Consider the following 27615-nt stretch of genomic DNA (forward strand, 5'->3'; position numbering starts at 1 on the left):
TATCCAGTTTGTGCATCATGACTAATTCATGGTGACTTTTTCTGGTGTGTGCTTCTTGGCCACCAGATGGCAGTCTAATAGTTATGAGGACACAAACAAAAACAATTTTCACAACTACAGTTATATTAGTCAATTTATAATGGGACCGTCTGATTACGTGTATTGATGCACCAATTGTGTTCAAATATGCATCGCTTAAAGGGTTATCACACAGAGCCCAATGCTAATCGTTATGTTTTTTTACATTGTTTATTAGCATTAAACTAGTGGACGTTGGTATAAGGTATAGCCACGTGGTTGTTCATCATCATCTGAAAGAAGACTCATTTCTTGAAATACTTTTAAGTTTAACAGTCATATCGGAAGGCAACATGGTATTTCCCTGGTACTGAGAGTCCACAAGAGGGCATCACTTATCCTGGTTAAGGTCGTGGGGCACTGGAGCCTATCCCAGCTGACTTTGGGCGTCAAAGCAATAATTACATACAGTATATTGGCATGAGCACAAAACCAGTGAAAAGTGAGTTTTTCAGCAAATAATGGAAAATAGGTTACCTCCAAACTAGCTAACTGGTGAATTTGCAAATAGGAAAAGCCAAGGGTTCACTGTTCTGTATTTGTATAGCAGTGGCTTGAAACTTCATGTAATTCACTTCTGTAGGGAAAGCCCGGAAGAAAGAAACCAACTGTCCCCCAACTGGTGCCCTAACAATAAATTTAATAAGCACTGTGATGGTGTGTTTTCACAAAGTGTTCCAGGAAGTAAAATATCCATCGAGAAACATTCCAAGCATTTACCACTGATTATTCGATGTGATCAGTGAATAATAATTCCGCCCGCCGCTCTTTTTTTCGCACCTTTAAGCTTTAGTATTTTCTCACTGGATCTGCTTAATCCACCATCGCTTAATATGCATCACATCTTCTTTTTGTTTCTTTTTTTAAGGTGCTTTGTGAACCTTGACAAACCAGGAATGAAATCTCGGGCTGGGTTACACTTAAAGTGCTTTCATGAATAATTACACGTATTGTACATGTAATTGCAGTTTTTTCTTTATCGTTATTAAAGTCCGCTCCATCAACAGAGACGAATGAGGCATGCGTTTGCGTAACGCTACGTTCAAAGCGGTGGCGTTTCCATGACAACACAGATCGGATTCCACATCAAATCTTAGATCTTTGAAGGATGTGAAGAGAACGCTCAGAATCCAAACAAGTTGTTCTCCAGTTAGGCCTTCCAGATAATATCTTTACTCTTCTCGATGAATAAATTACTCTATGAGCGGCATCTCGTGGGGGACAGAAACACATTTTTCTGGGGTGAAATTTGGGTGAACGCGAGCAGGGAGGGGGAGAGAATTTGACTCAAATGCCCGCGTGCCAACATGGAGTCTGTTTTAAATGGTCTTGAAGGATGTATTATGCAACATTGTTTCGGATTTGGACGTTGGCAAGGCCGTCAACTTGACGTGTCAGACAACATCCTCCTCTACGAAAAAAAAATATCCTAAGCAGGCCATAAAAAAAAACAACTGGAACCTGAAATGTTGTTGCATCTGATAATTATACAGTATTTACTGTTACTGTAATGAACATATTTAATTCCATTCACAATGAGTGAACTAGCAGTAAAGTCCTGCAAAACTAACACCTACAGTAAAGAAAATAAGTATTTGAACAACCGTCCATATTGCAAGTTCTCCCACTTAGAAATAATGGAGGGGTCTGAAATCGTAGTTGCAAGTCCACTGTGAGGAGGCCCCGTAGCTCAGTGGTAAGAGCACTGGTTTGGTAAACCAGGGGTTGTGGGTTTGTATCCCACTGGGGCCTCCACTCCCTGAGAAGGGTTGCGTCAGGAAGGGCATCCGGCGTAAAAATTGTGCCAAAGATATATGTGCGTTCATCTGAGATGACACGCTCTGGCGACCCCGAAAGGGACAAGCCGAAAGACGGGAGGAGTTGCAAGTCCACTGTGAGAGAGATAATCTAAAAAGAAAAATTCAGAAATCACAATGTATGATATTTTTAACGATTTATTTGTGTGACACAACTGCAAATAAGTATTTGACCACCTGTCTATCAGATACAATTCTGACCCTCAAAGACCTGTTAGTCCGCCTTTAAAAGTCCACCTCCACTCCATGTATTATCCTGAATCAGATGCACCTGTGTGAGGTCGTTAGCTGGATAAGGACACCTGAGCACCCCAATCAGTAAGACTCAAACTTGTCACATGGCCAAGACCAAAGAGCTGTCCAAAGACACCAGAGACAAAATTGTACAACTCCACCCGGCTAGAAAGGGCGACAGAGAAATTGCCAAGCAGCTTGGTGAAAAAAAGCTCCACTGTTGGAGCAATCATTAGAAAATAGAAGAAGCTAAACGTGACGGTCAATCTCAATGACCTGAAAAGAGCTGCGACCACCGTTTCCAAGGTGACTGTTGGTAATACACTAAGACATCATGGTTTGAAATCATGCATGGTAAGGAAGGTTCCCCTGCTTAAACCAGCACATGTCAAGGATCCGTCTTAAGTTTGCCAATGATCATTTGGATGATACAGAGGAGTCATGGGAGTAGGTTTTATGGTCAGTTGAGACCAAAATGGAACTTTTTGGTCATAATTCCACTAACGGTGTTTGGAGGAAGATGAATGATGAGTTCCATCCCAAGAACACCATCCTTACTGTGAAGCATGTGGGTGGTAGCATCATGCTTTGGGGGTGTTTTTCTGCACATGGGACAGTACAACTACACTGTATTAAGGAGAGGATGACCACGGCCATTTATTGAGATTTTGGGGAACAACCTTTTTCCCTCAGTCACAGCATTGAAGATGGGTCGTGGCTGGATCTTTCAGCATGACTGAACCGGAGCACACAGCCAGGAAAATCAACGAGTGGCTCCGTAAGAAGCATATCAAGGTTCTGGCGTGGCCTAGCCAGCCTCCAGACCTAAACCCAACAGAAAATCTTTGGAGGGAGCTGAAACTTCTCAGTTTCTCAGTGACAGCCCAGAAACCTGTCTGATCTAGAGAAGATCTGTGTGGAGGAGTAGGCCAAAATCCTTCCTGCAGTGGGTGCAAACCTGGTGAACAACTAGAGGAAACATTTGAGCTCTGTAATTGCAAACAAAGGCTCCTGTAACAAACAACATTGGTTTTCTGAGGTGTTCAGTACTTATTTGCAGCTGTATCACACAAATAAATCGTTAAAAAAAAATCCATAGATTGTGATTTCTGGACTTTTCTTTTTAGATTATCTCTCTGACAGTGGACATGCACCTACGATGACAATTTCAGACCCCTCCATGATTTCTATGTGGGAGAACTTGCAATATAGCAGGGTGATCAAATACTTATTTTCTTCACTGTTGTAGTAAGGTTCCCTAATGACTTGAATATTTTCAAACAAAAAAACATGTGTATCCAAACAACAAAGACAATGTTATTTTTTTCGTTTGTTTGCTTTCTCTGAGTAATGGTCGAGAATTGATTTCCATCCCAAACTACTTCGGCTAACAGCTAAAAATGAGGTTTTATAATGACTCAGATATTTTTAATTGAGAATTTAATTTGTTTTTTTTTGCTCTCATTCAATTTCAAATTAATCTTGACGCAAGATGCAACCATTAACTTAAATTGTAGCAGCACACGGGGAAGGTCATCAAAATAGCTGTCCCTGAGACAAAATCGACTGAAGTTTTCATTTTTTTTTTGGTTGTTTTTTTTTTTTCTTTCTTTGATGCCCTTGTAAATGTGTTATTTAGCAGTGCACGACACAGGTGACATCTATTGACATAACCTTCGAGGGCAGACGTTATGTGTGAGTTTTGTACTCCAAACAGATGGTTCCTTCCCTCCGATGACACTCGCATTGTGATGACCCACCGTGGTCAAAAACCTTCATTCGGTGACAAGGACAACACGCTGAAGAGCAGCAGTATTCCTTCATTTTACTGAGATTTAATGTACTTGATTGCAAGGTTATTCCCCCCCTTACCAATACAAACAACTGCATTTCGCCAACTGTATCACTTAAGACAATCAAAGCCAGGGACATCACAGTGCATGGGATGAATGTGGAAAGAACTGCCTTAGTGGAAAGATATTTCGCTTTCTTTAAAAAAGTTCCCAAGTGTCTTACAAGGATGGTTGCCAATTACTTTAAATACCTGATCAAAGATTTTTTTTCTGCATCAATATTTAAAGCTTCAAGATGACAAACCAACACCATAATCTGTTTTGAGCACCTTGCCTTTTCTTATTTAAAGAAGACTTTTGACTCACCTTTCTGCTGCCGTTATTGGAATATAACGTGCTGTGGAACAAAGATATAGAGAGTCCTGTATGTAATTATTATTTCTTATGTTGGTTCGTCAAATATATTCTTTCAGTGACACCGGTTCATGGCACAGAAAAAAAGTCTCTGGGGTCTACCGACCTATTTTGGAAAAAAAAAAAAAAAAAAAAATCCCTGACATTATCGATAAATTACTTTGACTTGACTTTCATCACATTATCGTCCATCCATCCATTTTCAACACCACTTATCCTGTTGAGGTTGTGGGGCGCTGAGTACACACACAACCTACTGCTACTACTACAACACACAACCTACTACTCGGGTAAAAGCATTTCCTTGCGAGGGCTGAGTGGGGAAGGGAACCCTTTCAAAGCACCCATCAGAACTTCAAAAGTTATATCAAACTAAATGACACCCCAAACTCGGCTATGTTTAGACATAAATGTTTATATTTATCTTATATTTGTATCAATAAATGATATATACAAGTATTTACCTTTCATCCAAAAACACCAACCATAAAGAAAACAATTTTGGCTAGATCAACTTCAAACAATCATGGCATCAATTGTAGTTATGATCGTTAGCATGGCCTACACAGAAACACAGTTATTCCCACCCAATTTGTTTTACGTGACGTTCTGCATAGTGTGGATTAAATATTTCTAAAGAGTACAAACCATGCATTCTTTTAACCAATGGATCTTTCCGAACTGTCGATCACTCGGACAATAATGGCCAATCAGATAGCCGCGTTGTCTTAACCCCTGGCTTGGCATGCCCCTCTCGCCATATTGTACCACAAGTTGTCAGTAGTGTGCGCTTGGAAAAGTTAGTGTTAGGAAGAAAATGGTCCTCAGATGCGCTTGGGGAAAGTGCAATTCTGATGAAAGATATCCTGCCAGGTCACAAGGGGCCCGGTTGATTCATTTTCCAAAGCCTAAAACACAGTTGAGGAAGTGTCTACAATGGATTAAGGCTCGCGGAAGACCACACTGACAACCAAATGTAGACAATATCAACAAACACAAGGCTGTATGTTGAAAGGTAAGTGAGGGAGAAGTATCTTCTCTGACTTTGATTTCATTATTATCAGAGCTTTATACATTTCAGGAGAACAACTTTCACTTTGTTAGTGTATCACCGACCTGCTGAATGAAGTGCGTCATGTTTTATGCCAAAGAGTTGGGTTAAGTGATGCATAAATGGGCCATGTCATGCAAGAGAAATGTCTATTCGACCATTTGTTTCACATCGGACTTTTAAGTCAGAGCACTGGGTTCCATGACAAGCCAAGTCAAACTTTTTCATCTGGTGACCACGATATTGAATGAGTTAATCACCATTGTTTAAATGCACTTGTAGAAAATCAAACCTAACTCACTAATAAAGACTACAATGATATTACTCATGATCCTTCCAAGTAAAAAATACTCACCCTGCTTTACATGTGTAGTATGATTCCGCTATTTTATCCAGTTGGATTTTGATATGAAGTTTGTAAGGCGTCAAACTTTGTATGCATCGATCGCCAGCATTTTGCTGTAACTCTGACATTGTGTCGTGTTCCGTCCAAAATCTGAATTCCGTGTACATATCCTTGCTTGAAATAGTTGAGACCTCTCTGGAGAACTCTCTTGGACAAGTCTGACGCATTTGGCAAAAAAACATACCGCAATATTATCTGGAATACTTCAAACCTGTTCTGTTCAGTCGCCACTTTGAAAGCTTGTGGTACATGGCAAATATAGCTAAGGGGGGCGGAGCTTAAGATCGCCAGTTGGAAAGGTCGATCATCGGCTGACTTCCAGCATTTGAATAAAATTCTGTGATTGACTTTTTTTTTTTTTTGTCTAACGTTGTCTACTCCTCTTTTTAGCAAAGGCCATGCTTTCTGACTTGTAGCAGTAACAAAGCTTCTTCCAGACCAGCAGGTAAAGGCACCAGGCTACTTCCTGGTCAGTTGCTTAGCAACCAGCACAAATATGGGCAAGCTTGCGCCGTCTTGCAGCCAACCCCGTGACTGGTGCCATTGTGTGAGCGCCTTACCACTGAAGAACAGAGCTATTTTTAGCAGAAACCTGCCCTATGGGCAACTCATAGCCCTCTGTGGTGACCTTGTGCCTGTGTGTACCCTGTATTCAGTGAACTAACATTCATGTTTTTGTAATGTGGGACAAGCATGAATACCTGCAGGGAACATGCAAGCACTAAGAAGATTCGAATCAAGAACCTCTTAACTGTGAGGCAGACATGCAAACATGTTATTACTCTGCCACCAGAAACAATGCAGATAGTGAAAATGAAAAATATATATTCAAGGGTCTTATGGTTAGATAACCTGGTGAAATATATATTTTACATTCATAAATATTGAAGGTTGAGGGATTTAAAATATCATTATGACTCATGTACCTCTGACGTGGTGCCAGACGTGCCCGCTTGGCAGGCGTCACAGTCGCACTTGGCTGTGTTCGATCCCACTCGGCTCCTGCGGGAGGTAAACACAGCCGCGTGCTGTGATAGGAGGAGGGACTCGGCACAGTTCCAGCCACCGCCAGTCCCACAAAAAAGGCACCCACCGACCACATTCCTGCTCTTTGTTCACACACATAAGGAGGGGAGAAGCGCAGAGCTCGGTGTTCGATTGCTTCGGCCTCGAGATGGAAACCATGGCGGATCGGGAGGATAATGTTACCATTCCTAAATTCAACACTCTCCTCCAAATGGACCCGTACCTAAAACCCTACGCGAAGGACTTCAAGCGGAGGTAAATGCTTCCCAAATGCGGGTTTTAAGTAAAACAAATAAATAGTGCCAAATGTCACTCGCTAAGGTCAGTGCGTTGCTTTACGTGTGTACCTTTGGACCCTAAAAGAACTACACTACCACGAGCTAAAAGTTTGCAACATCTCACTATCCCGCGTTTACTTGGAATCATATAGTGGCGTTTGTATTGGACGTTCTCACTTTACAACATTTTGAAGGCAATCCTGGCGTTGCGTGATTAGGAGAACGCGACACACTTGCAAACTCGCGCTTGAGTTGGATGGTGACAGCTCGGAGCATGCGCAATATAGTCAGTCCTAATGGTGACATCAATTACGTCATCAATTTGCGTCCGGCTCTGGGGCTCAAAACCCAACGCTATTCAGAGGTATTGTAAAAAAACCAAAAACCAAACTGCAGTTGAAACAAAATGTGATACATAAAACCGAAGATAAAAAAAATCGCAATAAAAATGGACAAATCATAACAACAGCAATATTTATTCATCCATCTTCCACGCCGCTTATCCTCACGTGGGTTGCGGGCATGCTGGAGCCAATCCCGACTATCTATAGGCAGGAGGCGGGGTACACCCTGAACTGGTTGCACACAGCAAGAATATCCATCCATCCATTTTCTTTGCCACTTATCCGCACAAGGGTCGCGTGGTGTGCTGGAGCCTATCCATACACATTTTGGACCACTGTTGATGTGCAAATTTGGATGCACAATTTGGTAAAAGGCTCTTTTTGTTCCCAGTGCACAAAGCAATGTCCATAAAGGAAAGCTTAGATGAGTTTGGTTGGGAAGAACAAGAAAACAGAGATGGTTAGCAAGCTGGCCTTTTCTTGAGTCCAACATTCGTGACCTATGACACAACCTGTGGCTAGAAATGACTGAAGTCATACACCAACCTCTAGTAGAGAGAAATAGGAGAGAGAATCTCGAGTGGAGTTCCTCAGGGAAAAATTCGAGGCCTCCTTATTTTCTATGGTCATGGCTCGCTATAGTTTTCATCCATCCATCCATTTTCTTTGCCGTTTATCCTCACAAGGGTCGCTGGAGCCTATCCCAGCTGTCAATGGGCAGGAGGCAGGGTACATCCTGAACTGGTTGCCAGCCAGGGCACGTAAATAAACAGCCACACTCACAATCACACCCAGGGTCAATTTAGAGTGCCCAATTAATGTTGCACGTTTTGGGGATGTGGGAGGAAATCAGAGTGCCCGGAGAAAACCCACGCAGGCACGGGGAGAACATGCAAACTCCATACAGGCGGGTCCGGGGTTGAATCCGGGACCTAAGAACTGTGAGGCCAACTCTTTCCAGCTGAGTCACCGTGCCGCCTTAGATAAAATATTTATTTTAAATAAAATACAAAAATCCAATACTTCCAAATGAAACCAGTCGATGACACTATTTACTACTATATTGCGTGAAGTCATGAGTAGATTAGAGGGACAAACATCATTGAACTTTGGACACCCTAGCTTGAGGGCATCGGGGTGCTGAATCTGTTATCTCCCGATCTCAGCGTGTATGATGTCTGTCACCTGCGTCGGCTGCAACCGATGGTTGAAATGTTGATTTCGAGTTAAATTTGTGTTCTCCAAATTCCCATTTGGATTTTGATCGCAATACTATTATGGATGCGTTTATTCGTACAGCAAAAGGACGACGCAAATGCGTCCGCCACCTGCTCAAGGTTGAAAAACAGTGTGTGCATTTAAGAAATGGCCATTCACTGAAGTCAACAACGTGTTTTTAAGTGCTGTGGGGTGATTTTAAAGTACCTGAAAGAGTCGCTGGAATATTCTCTGGTTGTTGTGCAATGTGACCACAGAACTGAGCTGTAGTACATTGGTCTGAATCTGAGGACTTGCCACAATATGATAGAGGGAAGTACTGAGTGACATCGGTGGTTGTGTATAATGACACTGTGGTGATTTAATAATGCTTCTTTGAAAATGACTGCACTTTACTGTCATTACTGCAAGTAAGGGCCAATTTAGCTGCATACATAAATGCCCAATGCTACCATGCTTTGTGGGTGTATGACACATCTTGACTTAAAGGCAAGATGCATGAATAAAAAGCAACATTTATTTAATGTATTACCTGGATGCAAGATAGTGGAGAATGCAAAATGTGTTTCATTTTTTACCGTGAGCTTTGTTTTTTTATTTGAGCAACCAGGATAGAGATTCTTCTATTGCTTTCCTATCTCACAACATTTATTTGTGCAATGCATCTGAAGTAATCACGTCACATTTCCATTACTGGTACTCTTTTGTAGTGGCATCAGACAAAAAAAGCAAAACAGGCTTGTGGAGGTGATCCTTTATTTGTGCAGAAATATTGAATGGTTCACTGTGATATATTGTCATTTTGCCTGACTTTTAGACATTCTTTGGTTTCCATATTGTATGATCTGAGGGGCATTTGAATTTTGGGGTTTCATTATTTAGCGAGGTCTCTGGTTTGCGACAGTCTCTTGACTTTGCGAAACATGACCTTAGCCGCAACTGAAACTTCAAGTGCAACTCTTGACAGTCTGACCCCAAATTCAACCGCATCCCTCCCTCAACATCAACCCCAACTTCAGTGAATCCATCAGGGAAATTTATTTTCAGATTTTTTTTTTTTTGTGAAGGGAATGTTTCATGATATGGTTTTAAGTTTATGGCTTAATGTTTTTTTTTTCTCATCCAAAATTATGATTTTACTACTGTGTTAGTGTCGGTGAGTTATAGACTGCAGCTATTTCAGAGAAATCTCATTACCGTTCTACTATAAGAATAAAACTCAGGTGTACTTGTACCCTTAAGCCAGGGGTGCCCAGACTTTTTTTTTTTTTTTTTTACCCCAAGATCTACTTTTCAAGCGGCCAGACTCTCACGATGGATGGGGAGAGGTGGTGGGGTCTGATGTTGATTTACTATTTATTTATTTATTTATTTTTGACCAATGATGAAATAGAATGACCTAGTCACAAAGATCTACCCACTACAAAAAATGCAACACATATTTATTTCAAAGTATTTTGATGATTCTTTATGTGTAAAATGTAAATGTAAACTACCAGACACAGTACAAATCTGATAGATTTTTGTGAACAACTAACACTACTTAGAGCAGGGGTGCCCAGACTTTTTTACCCCAAGATCTACTTTTCAAGCAGCCGGGGGGGGGGGTCTTTTTTTCCCCCTTAGAATGACCAATAATGAAATAGAATGACCAAGTCACAAAGATCTACCCACTACAAAAAAGTAGATTTAGGATTCTTTATGTGTAAATGTATGTTTGTGTGCCTTGCATAACTGCATGAGGCAATATTGCACAACAGAACACACTTAAGTATGAACATTTTTTATAACTATCGGAGTTCATGTTGATTATCACTAAACGCCATACGAATGAAAATGCACGCATGGGCTGTCACTCACATAAGTAGATTTGTCCAACTGCAGTGAGAAACACTCACAAGCTCGGATGTCCTTCCACATTTGCTGGGTTAATTTCTCAGCCATGGCTTCACAGCGCCATGTAACTGTACTCCTTGACAGCTGTAGAGCTTTTATTGAAAATAATATTCCCGCTTTATTTTTAAAAGATTGGAACAATGAGTCAGCCATGCCTCTTTTACCATCTCTCTATCATGGAAGGACTTCTTGCTATTAACAATGATTTGACGAACTCGGAACGATGCTTTGTTAGCAGCGTTCGCTGTCGAATTATGTTGCGTGAAAAGTGACTGCTGTGCGGCCAATTGGGATTTTAGTTCGTTCACTTTTCTCATTCTCAACTCGCTTGGAATGTCAGTGTGGTGTTTTCCATGAACAGTTCAAAAATGCCGCTCCACATTTCACTACACTGGTAGATGTGTCCGCCTCCCATTCCAAATGAAAGTGATACGTTTTTGTCTTTTTCTTTGCTCCAGCATCCATACTCATTTTTGATAAGATTTCTTTACTTTTAGAAATAAGCAAGGCCTTACAATAGGGGGGAATTTGCTGACTAGCGTGAATATGGATGATGTCTTTTTTTTTTTTTTTGGCACATTGTCGCGATCGACCAAAACTGCCTCGCGATCGACTCATTGAGCACCCCTGACCCTAAGCCCTCTGGGGAAAAGATGGCTGCCAAGTGGCATTAGATCTTTGCGCCTTGATGTCATATGTAGTTTCCTTTCGAGTGAAAAAACCTCCAATGGCACGACTAGCAAACAAACCTAACATTTCATAAATTGCTTCAATGTTGTCACGAGCCATTGGTGCGGGGGAGGACCCAAATGCAGGACTCTGAGACAAAGGCATAATGTCCAGTGGGTTTTATTGCAGAAGTAGTGTCCACACACGGTAACACAGTGCAAACTCAATGAACTGGCAAATACCCATGAGGTAAACTCCAACATAAATACATGGTCAACAGCTGTGACGCCCAGAGCGGTGACCAGGCCACGCCCCTCCTGGCAGTGCTCCAGCCCCACTCATGACAAATGTTGTTGATCATCTTCTAGACTGTGGCAATTTGACTGTGTGAAGATGTATGAAGTAAAGCAGTCTTTAATTTACATGTCAACAGGGAATATGCTTGAAAAAAAGAAATCGGGGGAATTCAGACATAGAAATTATGATGGTGAAATAGATCATTGTTGATGTTGTTTTCTGTTCAAGTTAGCAGAACTTACTTGCTTTCTAACACCAGGAAGAAGCCTGGCTACTGTTTCCAAAGATTATCCATGTTACATTAGGTCTATATTACATGTAATTCATTTCCAACTACGGCTCCCCGCAGGGTGTTTAATTAAAAACATTATTTACTTACCATAACTGTCTCCAGTATTACCAAATTGCACACGTGAAAGCCCTGCACGGAACAAGACGTCATAACTCCATTCAGGGGTCACGATGCTATTATGATTATTAATATCCATTTTCATGCAGGTCTCCTTTGTAATATGGCAGGTTGGAGACCGCCCGCTTTGTGTTTACAGCCCGCGTGCCAGGCTCCAACCTTGCGTTGAGAAAAGCAGTGTCAGTTCCATCACACGCCCAGCTTGGTTTTGCCAGGCTTCACCGAGCCCGAGACGTGTGCCTCAAACACGAGCCCCCGCTGATGAAGCTCAAATAATTGCTCCCCACTGTGTTGTGTTGAATTGATAGTTGCTCGTCTGCCGCAGACTTTCTTCTGTCTGTGCAAAACAAATATATATCACAGTTGCTGTATAATAATATTTGATTTCTCAGCATGAGTCAAAAGTTCAGTAGTCATCTTTAGTGTTGACCAATTTACATTTTTTTTCAAAGGACTCACAAAATAACAAGTTGTTTACTGAAAGATTTGAACACATTTGGAGGGCTTTTTATAACCAGATGAGAAAATAATTTGCGTTTCCTCTGCCAAGATTGACATTAGTAAATAATTGTCCTTTAGATATGTTTATCTTGGGCGGCACGGCAGAACATCTGGCTAGATTGTTGAACTCGCAGTTCTGAAGACCGGGGTTCAAATCCCAGCCCCATCTGTGTGGAGTTTAGATGTTCTCACTGTCCCTGCGTGGGTTTTTTCCGGGCTCTCCGGTTTCCTCCCACATCGAAAAAACATGTATTCATTTGAGACGCTAAATTGCCCTTAGGAGGAGGAGTGTGAGTGCAACTGTTGCCCATCTTCATGTGCCCTGTGATTGGCTGACAACCAGTTCAGGGTGCCTGCTGCCTGTTGACAGCTGGGATAGGCTCCAGCACTCTCGCGACCCTCGTGAGGATAAGCGGCTAAAAAAATGGATGGATGGACCTGCTTCAAATTTCTCACATTTTGTTGTTCATCCATATTCCAAAATAGATTTCTTAATTTCAAAATAACAACATAGGGAGCAGTATTGTGTGAATTTTTTTCACACCTTTCTGAAAAAAAATAAAATTTCTACTGTCTCATGCACCAAAACTTACAGAAAACCCATATTTGCTAAATTTGTTAAATAACATTTTTTATGTTAAATGTTACCTGAAAAGCTTGCCAACAACAAAGTGGGAAAAAAAATATTTTTTTGCAAATTCAAATAAACAGCAACAATGTTGTCCTCAAGTGTCACATGTATTTACTCTCTTAACTCAATACTTCTTTGTACTTACAAAAGTTACTTTCCTGATTACTTACTTAATTACTGACTTACTTGACTTACCTACTTATTTACAGTGCTTACTTATACTATTGAATTACTTATACGACTTACATACTATACATACGTAACGTCCTTGGTTTGTGGTCGAGGTCGGTAAGAATTTTTCCTTTTGATCTTGGTTCATTTAATGTTAAATAAAATGTAATTACCCGCAGTAAATTCATGATTTGACAAGGGGGACAATAACTCGTAATAAATAAATCACTGTTTCTTTTGGCTGCACTGCTTCCAGTGCAAGCATGTGGACGCTAGATTATCTTTCTCAAATCAGATTTCAGCCTCTGTGTGCTGCCATGTGCATCAAGTGTGGCCAGGGCCTTCAGAATCGGTCGCGCTGGCCCATCTTGGTTAAACTGTGTTTGCAATAGGCCTGTTTCTTTAATCAATCAGATTTATGATTACCCCCGCATGGCCAGCAGCCCACAGTAACGGCATCCATTTTTCATTCTCTGTTTGGTCAGTCACGGTAAACCTAGTTTGACTAGAAAAACACTCCACAATAACGTGTTTAATAATCAGCCTTTTTGGTGAGTATGATGTGTTTTATCTGATAAATATCGTTTCTGAACTGCTCCAGATTACTTACGAGGTAAAGTTGCTTTGTATTATGTTGCATTATTACTCCGTTTTTATGGTTTCTGTAATTGCATAGTGACAGTGGCGGTTTTAAGAGGTGTATTATATCGGGTGAGTCTTTACTGATCGCCCAGGTACTCGTTGTACAGCCCAGCATTACTTGGGATTTTGTACCTCACTGCATTTGTAATTTTTTTTTTTTTTTTACATAAAAAGACGCTGCTGTGTGGAGGTTCTCAAAAAAGCCCCCAAGCCGTTCTGTGGCTGGCAGTCTAAACAGTATCGCATAGAAAGTATTATCTCAAGCTTTTGGCATCACGCTGAGTCTTCTCACCCCCGCAGCAGGAAGCCAAGAATCGAGCTGGTTTATCAGAAAAAGACCTTTGACCGCACAGACGGACCCGTCAGATCTCAACAGCGTGTCATGGCTGAGTGCTACGTACGTCTGTTGAACTTTGCCCCGCACCAACTTCAGCCAACCAGCCGGCGTGAGCCCACCGCCCCTCAGGGCCGTATTTCATCAGAACGCTAGCAGCCACGTCGATGATTGCGAGAAGCGGCGTTAACGCCGCGCGCAGGTTACAGCCCTGCTGGGCCTTGCTCTGTTGACACGCTTCATTATTTAACCGTCTGCTTGCACAAGGCAGCAGGAAATCTCGAAGCTTGCGGGGCCGTGAAGCTCTCAAATTGGAGCCAACGAAAAGGAGCGCGGGGATGTCTCCGATGCTGCCGATTAATGCTAGAGTTCTGTGCGATTCCGAAACGATGTTGGTTATTCAGAGCGAGACTGACATTGATGCAGTGACTTGAGCCGAACTACTGGAAGTTACAATTTAGTATGATTAGCTGCGGGCTGCGGCTGAATCTTAACTCCCATCAGTCAAGCGCTCTGCCGATGTCCAGCTCTCCATTTAGCCTCATTAACATACTTAGCCGTAAGGCGACATTAACCACCACATTGCCGCCAGCCTGGAGTACGTCTGGGGATGCCTAACCGCCGTCGGTGTTTCTTCGTGTGGTCTACTCTGCAGTTAACATCAGTCACACGCAAAAAGCAACACAACTGAACGCCATGTAGATTTCGATTGTCTTTCCATCTGCGTCTGACTAAGTTTAAGATTTTAATAGCCCCGCTGGGGAGAGTCTGAGAAGACGGGTCGTAAACCTGACAGATTATGAGCGGAGATTGGATGATAGTACTTTTAATTTAAAAGCAAAACTGCTAGGTACATTTTCTCACAGTCCTCACAAGCATCATAGATAAAATATCAGTGGGGGTTCTTACTGCGATGTTGAAGAATTTTTACAGGAACCAAGCCTGAGTAGAAATAATGAACACTTTGAGTAATTTACTCCAACAATTGTTTTTTACAATTAATAGTTTTGGAATACTGTACTGTATATCTCAAATACCATTTACCTACTAAACTAATCGCACAGCATTAGCCTTAAAATTAAAAATGTAGACAACCCAGGCTAAACTTGGCTCCTCCCCGAGATGCGCAACCTAACTCTCAATCAAGATCTATCACTTTGACAAATTTCCTTGGCACGATTTACACTTCTTTCCTATGCGGACGGGGCTCTGACTGCCTCTAGTGGTGTGTTCTGGTGTTTCAGAAAGAACCCAAAAATGTAAACAGGTGTTTTTTTTTCAGTGAGTTCCAGATGATAGATTCCAAAGGAAAGAAACATGTATTTGTGAATAGTAAACTGCAAATATATGGAGATTTATTGTTTCATACCCCCCCCAATTTAAAACATCACAAAAACTAAAACAGTTGACAATTAGTTAATGTGTATGTGGAGCATTCAATCGACAGATCACCAAACACAAAAATGTACACAAACAACATAAATACCTGAAAATCAAGGATTTTTTTTCACAGTTTATTGAGTAAAGCAGAATTATTAGTTATTCTGTGATTCCATAACAATAATTCAAAATAGATTTCTATTTTGTCTGATCTTTCTTATTATACACTCGATGGAGACTTTATTACATTGAAGAGCTCACAAATTTTGCCTTTTACAGAAATCATTTTTTTAATATTTGATTCACACCGTCAAAAATACATTGTTGTCATTATAGGCAGTGTATTTGGAGATTTGTCACAATTATTATTAATATTAATAGGAAAGTGGCAGGGACTTCAACTTGGGAAGAGCAATTCAGTCCCCGTACGACTGATGCCAGAGTTTGGTACGCATTGCTGGCAGTAAGTCGGGCTCTTTCTGGTGAGGGTAGCACTCCGCCAAGGCTGCCCTTTGTCACCGATTCTTTTCATAACTTTTATGGACAGAATTTATAGGGTCAGTAGAGGGGGTCCGTTTTGGTGGGCTCAAGATTGCTACTCTGCTTTTTGGAGATGATGTGGTTCTGTTGGCTTCATCAAGCTGGGATCTCCAACTCTCACTGGAGCGGTTTGCAGTCAAGTGTGAAGCACCCGGGATGAGAATCAGCAGGTCCAAATCTGAGACCATGGTCCTCAGTCAGAAAAAGGTGGCGTGCCCTTTCCAGGTCGAGGATGAGATCTTATCCCAAGTGGATGAGTACAAGTATCTTGGGGTCCTTCTTCTTCACGGGTGGGGGAAGAATTGACCGGGAGATCGACAGGCGGGTCGGTGCAGCATCTGCAGTGATGCAGACTTTGTTGTGGTAAAGAAGGAGCTAAGCCAAAAGTAGAAGCTCTGAATTTACTGGTCGATCTATGTTCGCCACCTCACCTATGGTCACAAGCTGTGGGTCGTGACTGAAAGAACAAAATCCCGGATACAAGCGGCTGTAATGAGTTTCCTCCGCAGGGTGTCCAACCTCTCCCTTCGAGATAGGGTGAGAAGCTAAGTCACCCGGGAGACCACATCGAGAGGAGACAGATGAGGTGGCTGGAGCATCTGATTACGATGCCTCCCTGGTGAGGTGTTCTGGACATGTCCCATCAGAAAGAGACCCAGGACACATTTAAGGGATTATGTCACTTGGCTGTACCTAGGAACACCTCAGGATACCCCCTGAAGAGCTAGGTGAAGTAGTGGGGAAATCTGGGTTTCCCTGCTAAAGCTACTGCCCCTGCGACCTGACTTTGGATAAGCAGTAGAAAATAGATGGATGGGTGGATGTATTTGGTTAAATAGTTTTTCTCGATCCTTTGCATAAAGGACATAGAGGAGAGCAAACCTTACAAAATGTTGTCTCCGTATTTCTATTGGTTGAAGGATTTTCCATATTAACATTGAGTCTGTCAATGCCTTCATGTGAGTCCTCTCCTGCTCTTTGAGAGTTGTAGTTGGACTTTTAATTTTTTTTTTTTTTTTTTTTTTTATTCTGCAAGCAGCTGCTGAAAAATGGCGGCTCCATCAGCCGATCATTCTGTCGCCTGAGGGCATTGAAAGAGCCCAATGGAAAGCTTGGCATGGACGCTACAGGGAAGCAAGTGCACTTAACTCAGCTGACTGAAAGAGGCTTTCTGTACTGGGGGTGGAGGGGGGTACTGATATGGACACCAGCTGGCTGCAGGAATCTAAGTGAGATCACTTACAAAGTAGTCGGCGTATCCTTTCTGAAAGGTGAAAAGACAGAGGTTCAGGACGGAATCAGGCCAAGTTGCATCAAAGAGATTTCAAGGTTTCCAGTATGGGAATACCTGATTGATTGAAAGTTGGGATAAATATGAGCAGTGGATAGTTTCCACTTTTTGTGTGAAGAGTTTGCACTGGATTTTGAAGGGTATCTGTGTGAATTTTCTGGATTCCCATTTCCCTGGCAGTGCCATCACAGAAGATTTCTGCTTCTAAGGATCAAAATCAAACCAAATCTATTTATGTTCTAATATTGCACTGTTCTCCATATGTAGGCATGCATTTTTTTTTTCAAAGGAAACAACATTGCAAATTATTTTGCTTACCCCTTAGTTATAGCTTGTGGACACCTGGGGGTCCTGGGACCCCAGTTTGAGAACCACAAAAATCAATCCCAAAAAAATGTTTTCATTGTATTTATTTTTTTCATCTGTTTTTTTGCAGGTATGAGCTGTTCCAGAAGCAGCTTTTCCAGTTGGAAGAGGCAGAGGGCGGCTTCGACCAGTTCACAAGGAGCTATTGGACCTTTGGCGTGCAGCGTCAGCCCAACAATAGCCTCTTCTTTAAGGAGTGGGCGCCAGCTGCAGAAGCCCTCTTCCTCACCGGTGATTTCAGTAAGTAGACTCGCGGTGAGAACAGGCAGCTCTTCAATCAGCAGCCCCAGAAGAATTCCCCTGCTATATTCTGGTCATTTTCACGTAGCTGCCAGTCGGCACACCTGCTTATAGATCGCTTGATGTTAGAAAATGAGCGACCGAAAAATACAGTGTTTCCTTTTGTACAGTGTGTCTTGATTTATGAGTTTAATTCAGTCACTCTCCCTCTCATTATGCAAAACTCATCTCTCAAGTCATCTTTTCTCATTAAAAAATAAATAAAATACAACAAAAAAAGTAGTATTTTAATGAGAAAAATAACTCTCTGCACATGTGTCTAACATACACTAGTAACACAAAGCATCATAATGGACGCAGGATAAAGTGCTGATGTATCATATTTTCACGAGCATAAGAAGCACTTAAAAGTCTTACATTTTCTCCAAAATGGACAGTAGACCCTATGTTAGCACAGAGTTCCAAATTATGTAAATATTTTTTGTGTGACTACTTCGTTAATCTATAACCAAACACACTGGTTACATAGATAATATGCACACTCCCAGCACACTTTGTTACACTATTATGGATGTAAAGAACATTCAAAGTAAATTTTTTTGGTCAATTATTTCTTCAGTCATTGATTGATTTGTTTTATTATTTGCTAGTTATCCTATTCTGTTAGCTGTGACACCGTGAGTGTGAATAACGTGTTGAGTAATGACTTTCCTACACTGTCAGTGTGCGGAAGTATGTAAGGTTCTTCTGCTTGCAAATGTAATATTGCAATTGTTGCACATTGCGTTGTGAGCGGCATCATATGGTAGTTTTCTTGCACGCGTAAACACACGTTACCATGCATGCTAACAATGTGATGTTCATGTGTTACGTTGTATTTCATTGGAGTCGTCACACAACAGTTTATAGACTTTGGAACTTGGTGTCCACACAAGGTGCACATTAAGAGGTGCGCCGTCAGTTTAGGAGAAAATGTAAGACTTTCAAGTGTACCTTACCATTGTGAAACTTTGGTAGATAATGGGGGGGAACAAAACTTTCAGTGCAAAATCTGAGACAATGCTTGGCTGTGAACCGTGAATCGTGAATGGGCAATGCATATGCACTGATAATAATTGGTTTTCTCTGAGCATAAAGAAGAAATGCATTTTTGCATTCGATTTTCTATCCACGTGTGTTGCAGCATCACTTTTATGTCAATAGCCATTTCACGAAGCGGTATAACATAGTGACATCAATACTCATTTTGCTAACCAGTAAATGGAGTTTTGCATTGTGTGTTAGCATTAACCTTAATATTCATTGGTGCACTGAGATTGACTGGTGACCAATCAAGATTTTACCCCGCCTCTTGGCTCAACTCATCTGGGATAGAATAATGAGGATTATCTATCCACCTATCCATTTTCTTAGCCGCTTATCCTCACAAGGGCCGCGGGGAGTGCTGGAGTTTATCCCAGCTGTCAACAGGCAGGAGGCAGGAGGCAGGCTACAGCCTGAACTGGTTGCCAGCCAATCGCAGGGCACATGGAGAGAAACAGCCGCACTCACAATGACACCTAGGGGCAATTTAGAATATCCGATTAATGTTACATGTTTTTGGGATCTGGGAGGAAACCGGAGTGCCCGCAGAAAACCCACGCAGGCACGGGACGAACATGCAAACTCCACACAGGCGAGTCCGGGATTGAACCTGGGACTTCAGAACTGTGAGGCCAATGCTTTCCACCTGAGGCACCGTGCCTTCCTAATGAGGATTGGTGCTATTGAAATTGGATGGAAGAGTTTATTATATCCACAGGTTTCTTAGTTTGGTAAACATAAACAATCTCAGAAAAAATTTGACTGTTAAGAACTGGCAAGGAGGGGCGGTGGGGTGGGGGTGGGGGTGGGGCTTAAAATTCATATTATGGTATAAATGCAATCCATTCCTGTGTAAAAATGATCACGGAAGTATTTCTGAATAGGCTCTGTATCGTCACTGAGTTAAGATGAATTGACCTTTAAAAAAAAAAAAAAAGAAAAAACAACAAAAAAGTGATAATTGACTGATTCAGTTCTCAATTTTTGGATGTTTGTGTGCTTGCTATGCAGGTGTTCTATAAATATCCCACGTAACACTTCATTCATTTACCTGCCAATTTCTTGTACATAGTTGATTACTCTCCGCTGTAACACGATTCCAGCTTGACGTCTGTTAAGTGAACCATAGCGCCTAAGCACTTCTTGTGTTTTATCTGACTCTTCATTTCACATTTAGTCTGCGGTTAGCATGGCTTCTTCGTGTTCTCTCTTCCTGCTCGGTCCTTTGCACGAGTAGTTATATGTGGGCAGAGCAATTAACAAGCTATCTAAAATTGCTCTGCTGCTGAAACAAAACAAGCGAAAATTAAGATAAAGATCTGCAAGAGGTGGAATTAGGCTGTCGACCCTTTTGATCGGCCGACCCGGGAGTCGGAAATGTGGAAAATATTGATCACGCTGGATCGCCTTGAATACTGAAGAGGGGGTCTGTCTGCTTTAGAATGTGGGAGTGTGCCTTTTAATTTTTTAGTAGCTGCTTATTTCATCATCGCAGGCATAGTTGATGAGAGAGTGCAAAAGCTCTGTGTTTGCCTCCAGAACTCCTTTTCACCCGCCATGCCAACTTTGAAAGTCAGATCAAGTTAATGGTTTCCGAGTCAGTCAAGATCATTTATTTTCATCATCATTAGCTACTTTACACCAGATTGCATCTCGTCTGTCACAAAGATAAACAAAGTAGCTAACACTTGAGGCCTAATTTAGTGCTTTCATATCTGTGTGTTTTTTTTTTTATCAAATTTCTCTGAGCACGTCGCATTATTGCGCATAACAGTCATTATGCATGTGACACATTGGGGGAGGAAAAAAAAGTCTCAACTTAAAAGTAAGCATAAGTGCTTCATACCTGTCTTGCATGTACAGTACCTCAAAGAAAAATGGTTTGAGACCAAGTTTAGTCCACGATAGATGGCATTTGCAAAAAAAAAAAAAAAGAGGTAGAGGTTTCTGTTTCGAGTAGATGCTTCTGATTGGGGCTGATTTGGGAGGACCTTGTCAAAATACAAGCCTTGAAATGAGCCCAAAATGGCTGGTTCCAAACAAAATGGCAGACACCCTAGGGCATGGGTCCTCAAGAGTTTTTCGTGCGTGCTGTCATGTTGGTCAAATTTTGTACTTATCGGCGAAACTAGCATCAGGCGCTATTTGTTTCTAACTTTCCAGGGGGTTCTGCAGAGTGTGTTTTGTGGGTGGTCATCTTGGGGAGGACCCCTGAAATATCATAATTGCTGGCCTACAAAGCTCACCTGCTTACAAGCCTCACCGAGTACATTTGTCAAGGAAATACCATTTGGTACATACATACGCCGCAGCTGTGTAAAAGCCGCAAGTACCCACATTGAAACCCACATTGAAACCCACATTGATACACAAGATATTTACAAAGAAAGACGGTACACAGAAAGAGTTTGCTAGTGCCGTGCTAATGCTAATTCTAGCGCCGTGGTAAAGCTAGCGCAAACATTAACAGGGCCGGTTAAAATACTTACCGGTAAATATCACTGACACACACCAGTAACAGACCAGCAACATGCTATTACAGCGCCAACGCTAGCGCAGCGCTAACAGGGCCAGTAAAGGTCACTTGCATTGCATATATATTCCGCAGGTCTCATTGATCGCTTGTGGCCGTGAGGAAAAAAATGCGCAAATTAGCAGCATCACATAAACCGCAGGGTTGAAAGCGTGTGAAAAAAAGTTTGCGGCTTGTAGGCCGGAAATTATGGTAGATTTTCATCTGATGCAATGAACTGTTTCATGCCTCTTTTATCATCTTTGCACATTTTCTGGCTTCAAATTCTTATTTTTCTTCTGTTGAAAATATTTAAAAGCATTGATCTGACATTTACCTGTGTAAGAGTGATTACATGGTGACATAGCTCACAATGCCATTTTCTGTGATTTCACTTGCAGCAGAACCGATGCATATACTGCGCTGTGGTGCGCTTCTGGCTATAAATCCCAGATGACTTCCGGCGTGTCGGGTCACTTCTGCCTTTCTTTTTCCATCCTGCCGTTGTTTTCCGTTCATCAAGGGCAAGCAGAAGCAGATATGGATTAGAGACATGGTCGGTGTGACAAATGATCAGCGTTCTAAAATGTTCCTTTCAGCTGCCGGTAATGCGCTCTCAGCAGGTTCTTTGATTCACTGAATGGCGAAGTGGGCATTTCATGTCGGTGGAGAGCAGAGCTGGTTGCACTAGATGGGGACACTGGGGAGCTGTTTAAATCAAAAGCAACGAGACAGGAAGTGACTTTTAGTTATTTCATTACCATTCAAAAATAATGAAAATCCCTGTGGCTGTGGATTTGGATTGAGGATTTGGGGAGTAGTGGAAACATGATTCACAATTCTTGAAACTTTTTCAAACTTTTTTGTCTTGTAATTCAGCCTTATTTGGGTAAATATATTTTCTCAGGATTTATTGGATGATTAGTAATCATATTTTACAGTAGAAAACATATTTTTCCATCAGCATTTACACCCCATATCTATTGTAAGGGTTATTTTTGTATAGCACGTCAGTGCAATAGAACCAATTAACAAAGTGTTTCCTTGTTTTTCTGATTCATGCCGCTTTTTAAAAAAGTGATTTATTAATATGTATTGTACAATGCTTTTATGTCATTATTTGGTTACATTACTGATATGATGTTGCACTTACAGTATGTTGTATGGTGTTTTGATGTGCTAAGGACCTTCCATCCATCCATTAGCTGAGCCCCGCTTAACATCTCAAAGGTCGCGGGGTGGTCAGGACCACAATAGTAAATCTCCTCCAGGCTTTAATTTGTTTTTATTATCAGTAGTGATGCTTCAATTTTGTATCAGGGAGTGCTAACATGCTTTTGTGCTGTCATTGAATTAATGAAATCAAATAATTTGGGGTTTGTGGACAAATCTTTTTTCACACACTTCATCACATTTTTTTCTTTTCTTTAAGTGTGTGCCATAGAATTAAGGGCTCAAGTGAAGATGTCTGATGTTCCCAAAAAGAAAACAAGCAATTGATGTTTCCCTGACCTAAATACAAAATAAATTACAAAATAAACTGTTGTACTTTCATTGAAAGAAAACTAATTCTCGCTATTAATGTTTTGTAAAGAAAGACAAACTAATATTGCACTTTGCTAAGAAGAAGACCATATTGATTTTACACTAGACTAAAAAAGAAAACAATGTTGATGTAGCACTTTCCCAAAAAACAAAACAAACTATTGATGTTGATTTCTTTATAAAAAAGAAAGCAAAATGTTGGCCTTTCCTAGCAAGAAAACAAACGATAGCTATTATACATTCCTAATAGGAAGATTTTGTAGTTATCAAAAAGAAAACAATTCACTTTGCAGGTTCCTGAAAAGAAAGCAGGCTAGTGATAACCTTTTGTTTAAAAACAAAACAAAATGATTGATGGTACGCTTTCCTTGTCAGGGGTCCTCTCCAACCCCTGATACATTTGGCGAGGAGGTGTGCCTCACCACTCCCGCTGATGTATCATCTCCATATCAGGTCTAATCTCAGTGTGTATTTCATTGATCCCACATGTTCATGTTTGTGTTTTTGATTCTCCCCCTAGACGGCTGGGACAAATTCTCCCACCCGTACGCTAAGAGAGATTACGGCAAGTGGGAGCTGATTCTCCCTCCGAAGCGTGACGGGGCTCCCGCTGTGGATCACAACACCAAGCTCAAGGTAGGCAATAGCGCATCTTCACGCCAACTTTCACGCCCTCAGCGGGTGCCATGTCGACGCTGTGCCCCCGCCCACGTCTCGTAAGCCCGGTGCGAAAGGCTGGCGCTGCACCACAAACGGCGGAAAGGAAGGGAGATTACGGTGTGCACTCAGCGTGCATCGTGAAGGCTTGTTTTCATTTCCACTCCCGCGGGACATCTGTTTGTTCAGCGCACAGCAAGTCCTCTGTGGCTGCAGATGATTGTTTTTTTTTTTTAGCGCTTGTAAAAAATTCATCAAGGTTAAATGCAAAACATACACAGTATCTCCTGCTTTGCGTTGTCTCCAATGTAAGTCATGAAGATAAGAAATACGGTGAACCCCCATTGACGGATACATCTCAGAACCCACCAAGTCTCGGTGAACATGTGGGATATACAGAGACCATTCATTCATCATTCATTTTTCATACCGCTTTTCCTCACTAGGGTCTCCGTGGTACTGGATCTAGTGGGCCCTCGGTATGTGAACCGTGATATCGCCGGGAAACACAATCCAGTAATAAGATGCTAGCCGTGGAATTGAAGGCGTCACGGTGCCACTGTCCTTGGGACCGGGTCATCTCTGGTGCTCCCCTCCCTTCCCTGGACAGGCTGCCTCGCTCCCATTGTCAGCGGAGGTCAGTCTCGGGATGATAAGAAGCAGATGGAAGCACTGGCACGTGCCCCCCCCCTCCCCCTCTCCCCCGCGCACCCCTTGCTACCCGTCAATGGCCGCATCGCAGCCAGCTTTCGCTTTAGAATTAATTCCACTGCGCTCCCTCGTCAAAGCCTAGTGCCAGTCGCTCTAATGTAGAGCCCTCTGTCCGCTTTGTTCTTGGGTCCAATTTGTCTAAACAAACAAGCAGTGTGGGCGCAACACTTGCTCTTGATGATGCCCGGCAGAGAAGTATTTTTGAAGTGATCAAACACCTCACACCTTGCATGTCGCGCATTGCCTGGCTGCTGCTGGTTTTTCCCGTGATTTCTTTTGAATGTGCTTAGTACCGGCCAATTTCTGTGAAGGACCACCTTAGTGCATTAATTTTTTTTTCCTAATCCTGAAAGTTCTGAAGGACGTCAGTCGGGGGGAACCTGGACCCCTAGGACGTTGGCTGTAATGAAAACGAGCCTAGAGGGGGTTCTGGCCAACGGCGCTCAGGCAGGTGGCGCTGGTCATTACTGCACAGGAGTAGCCAGAATTAGCTGGGCTCCGCAGGGGACAGAACACATACTGTGTGTAGCGCTGCAATATGGACTGGTTGCTTTTTCTACCTCTCATGGTTTCATATATGTTTGAAGCCCTTGGAGGACTTCAGTTTCATATGGAACATGTTCTGCCAAAAACGACAGAATACCTGATTGATAATGGTTGAATTGGTGCAAAAGTTGAATAGAAGTTTGTTGAAGACGTTTCACCTTTAATCCGAAAAAGCCTTTTGATTTTAACCCATTTATGGGCAGGGTGGCAATTTTTTGCCTTATTGAGATAAAAATCTCCTAACAGGCCACACTCAAGGAAATAACACTTCTTTTTCGTTCATGGTTAAATTATATGATAACTTTACCAAATTATAATCTCGTCCCAAAAATGGAACGCTGCCCGCGAGAGGGTACTTGAGTTTTCCTAGTTGATCGTCCCAAAAACCAGAATCAGAATCAGATTAAAACACTTAAATATTTTGATAAACTGAAGGATATAATGCGTGAAAATCATGATGTCCCAAAAATGGCACGCTGCCCACAAATGGGTTGAAGTAGGACTGATAAATTGAAAAACGTGTTTTTCTTGTTGTTGTTTTTTTCAGTTTTAAAGTCAGTGTCTCCATTCGACAGTAGAATTGGAAAAAGTATTTTCGGATTAAAGGTGAGGTAGCTTCAACAACAAAGAGTTGTCCTGTTGCCTCAACTCAGCATTTACAGCAGAATGAATGCGAATCGAAGGAGACAAAATACCTTATCCATACCATAACTACAATGAATGGACGATTTAAAGCTGTTTTGTGGTCATGGATGATCTCGCTTGCCGTTGTTGGTGGCATGGCAACAATTGTTGAGGACTTGCCGTATACCAGAATAGCGCAGCTTGTTATGGCCATCTATTGAGTTTAATTTGTTTCAGAGCTACCTCCTACGCCTAGAAGTGTATGAAAACTGTCTTCTGGATTGCCCAATTTCCTTCAAAATATGTACATTTTAGGTTTAAATGGAATTGTTAGTGTGAGGAATTGATTGCCTTTTGTACTCCTAAAAATAGGTGTGTGTATGCTGGTAAAGCTACAGGTCATTCTGTGTCTGTTTGTAGCAACACCACTCAGCATTACAGTCTGGTTCAATGCTCTAAATGGTACTAAAATATCCGATCCATAACATAATAAGCCGATGAGAGGATTTGTGTTTGTGTTTTATGTTTATATACTGTATGATGTTGTTTTGTCTGCTACTGGTGGTGGCACGCGTTTCAGCGCTAGCCAATGGCATTTTTTTTGCTTTTTTTTTTTTTTTTTTTTTTTTTTAGATTTTGATTGTGAAAGCTCACAAAATATTCAATTTGTACTATCGTCGCCGACCTTAGCATTATGTTATGATACGCTGGTGCTTACTCACTGCTGTCTGTGGATTTGCCGACTGGCTGTTTGCTGTATTTAACAGTTACAGATCAGAGACCACACAAGTCTGTTCGGGGTTTTAACATTCTGAACTGTCCCGGAGAGAATCCATTTGAGCTGTACTGCTTGGAAGAAACGTGTATTTAGAAAAAAAGAAAAATCCTGTTTGGCTGCCCCTCACTACACAGTGATTGAAAACTGTATACAGTAACTTGACCGTAACCAATCTTCTGATCATTACTGAGCTGCCCTCCACAGTAGCACACGAGCACTACTAATGTTGATAAGCTGATAAACGAGTTGAACAATCGGCACTGTCAGTTTTTGCAATAGATGCACCTCATCCCTGCAAAATGTATTCATTTTTTTGTATTTTACTGAAAAATCCCAGCCCTTATACATGTTGTGTTACAGCGCTTTCTAGTTTATCTTTCAGCACCATGCAAAGAAATCTTTTCCACCCCAATACTGTGTCTCGATTGACTGTCCCTCTCATGTGCTTATTATCTCCTACCCAGGTGGTGGTCCACACGAAGGAAGGGGAGCGGCTCTACCGGATCTCACCTTGGGCCAAATATGTGACCAGGGAGGAGAAGACGGTCATCTATGACTGGATTCACTGGGACCCCCCACAGCCTTACATTGTAAGAGGATTCCTAATTTGGTTCTTCTTGGGAACCAGTCAAAATGGGTCTGATGAGCATCATGGCATGTTTTTGGATTCCACTTGCATCACCTGCAACACCATATTGTGTCCCAAGGCCTTAACAAAGCATCACATTCACTCAAACATTCATACAGCAAAGGGTGAATGCTGCCTTACATATTGCTGCCAAACCCACTGGAAGCAAGTCCAGTGTCTTCCCCATGGACGCTTAGAAAGTCGGAGACGGGATTCGAGCCAGCGATCTTTCGGTCACTGGATGACTCGCTCTACCAGTTGAAGCACAACCACCCTATGATTATTATTATTACATTAATCACTTTTTAGGCTGCATCAAATTGCTCTAAAATGTGTATCCATTTGAAATATTTGCAATCCCATATGAAACCCGCCCAAAAAGCTCTATGAATTTTGACAACCTCTTATTAGGGAATTTGTGTAAATGAGCTCCAATCAGAAGCAGGTCTCCTAAACAGGGCGGCGACGCTCAATAGCAGTTTTTTATTTTTGCTCAGGTTATGTA

The 27615-nt window shown here is 41.8% G+C and overlaps 2 protein-coding genes across 3 annotated transcripts in view; one reads left to right on the plus strand and one right to left on the minus strand.

The window, feature by feature from the left end:
- cadm2b (cell adhesion molecule 2b) overlaps positions 1-6952 on the minus strand; it is a 155121-nt gene extending 148169 nt beyond the window's left edge. The window contains exons 1-2 of one of the 2 annotated variants that reach the window (XM_061827441.1): positions 6887-6952; positions 6720-6795 (exon numbers count right to left, since the gene is read on the minus strand). The gene's annotated coding sequence lies outside the window, so the exon portion shown is untranslated. The remainder of the gene's footprint in view (positions 1-6719; positions 6796-6886) is intronic. The other variant, XM_061827439.1, reaches the window with a different exon arrangement.
- The window catches only part of gbe1b (glucan (1,4-alpha-), branching enzyme 1b), an 83840-nt gene continuing 63014 nt past the window's right edge, over positions 6790-27615 (plus strand). The window contains exons 1-4 of the mRNA XM_061827438.1: positions 6790-7074; positions 17857-18026; positions 23687-23802; positions 26947-27072. Coding sequence (XP_061683422.1) covers positions 6968-7074; positions 17857-18026; positions 23687-23802; positions 26947-27072 — 519 coding nt within the window. The 5' untranslated portion in view covers positions 6790-6967. The remainder of the gene's footprint in view (positions 7075-17856; positions 18027-23686; positions 23803-26946; positions 27073-27615) is intronic.

The sequence above is a fragment of the Syngnathoides biaculeatus genome, chromosome 8 (assembly GCF_019802595.1).
Source record: "Syngnathoides biaculeatus isolate LvHL_M chromosome 8, ASM1980259v1, whole genome shotgun sequence".
Taxonomy (NCBI): Eukaryota; Metazoa; Chordata; class Actinopteri; order Syngnathiformes; family Syngnathidae; genus Syngnathoides; species Syngnathoides biaculeatus.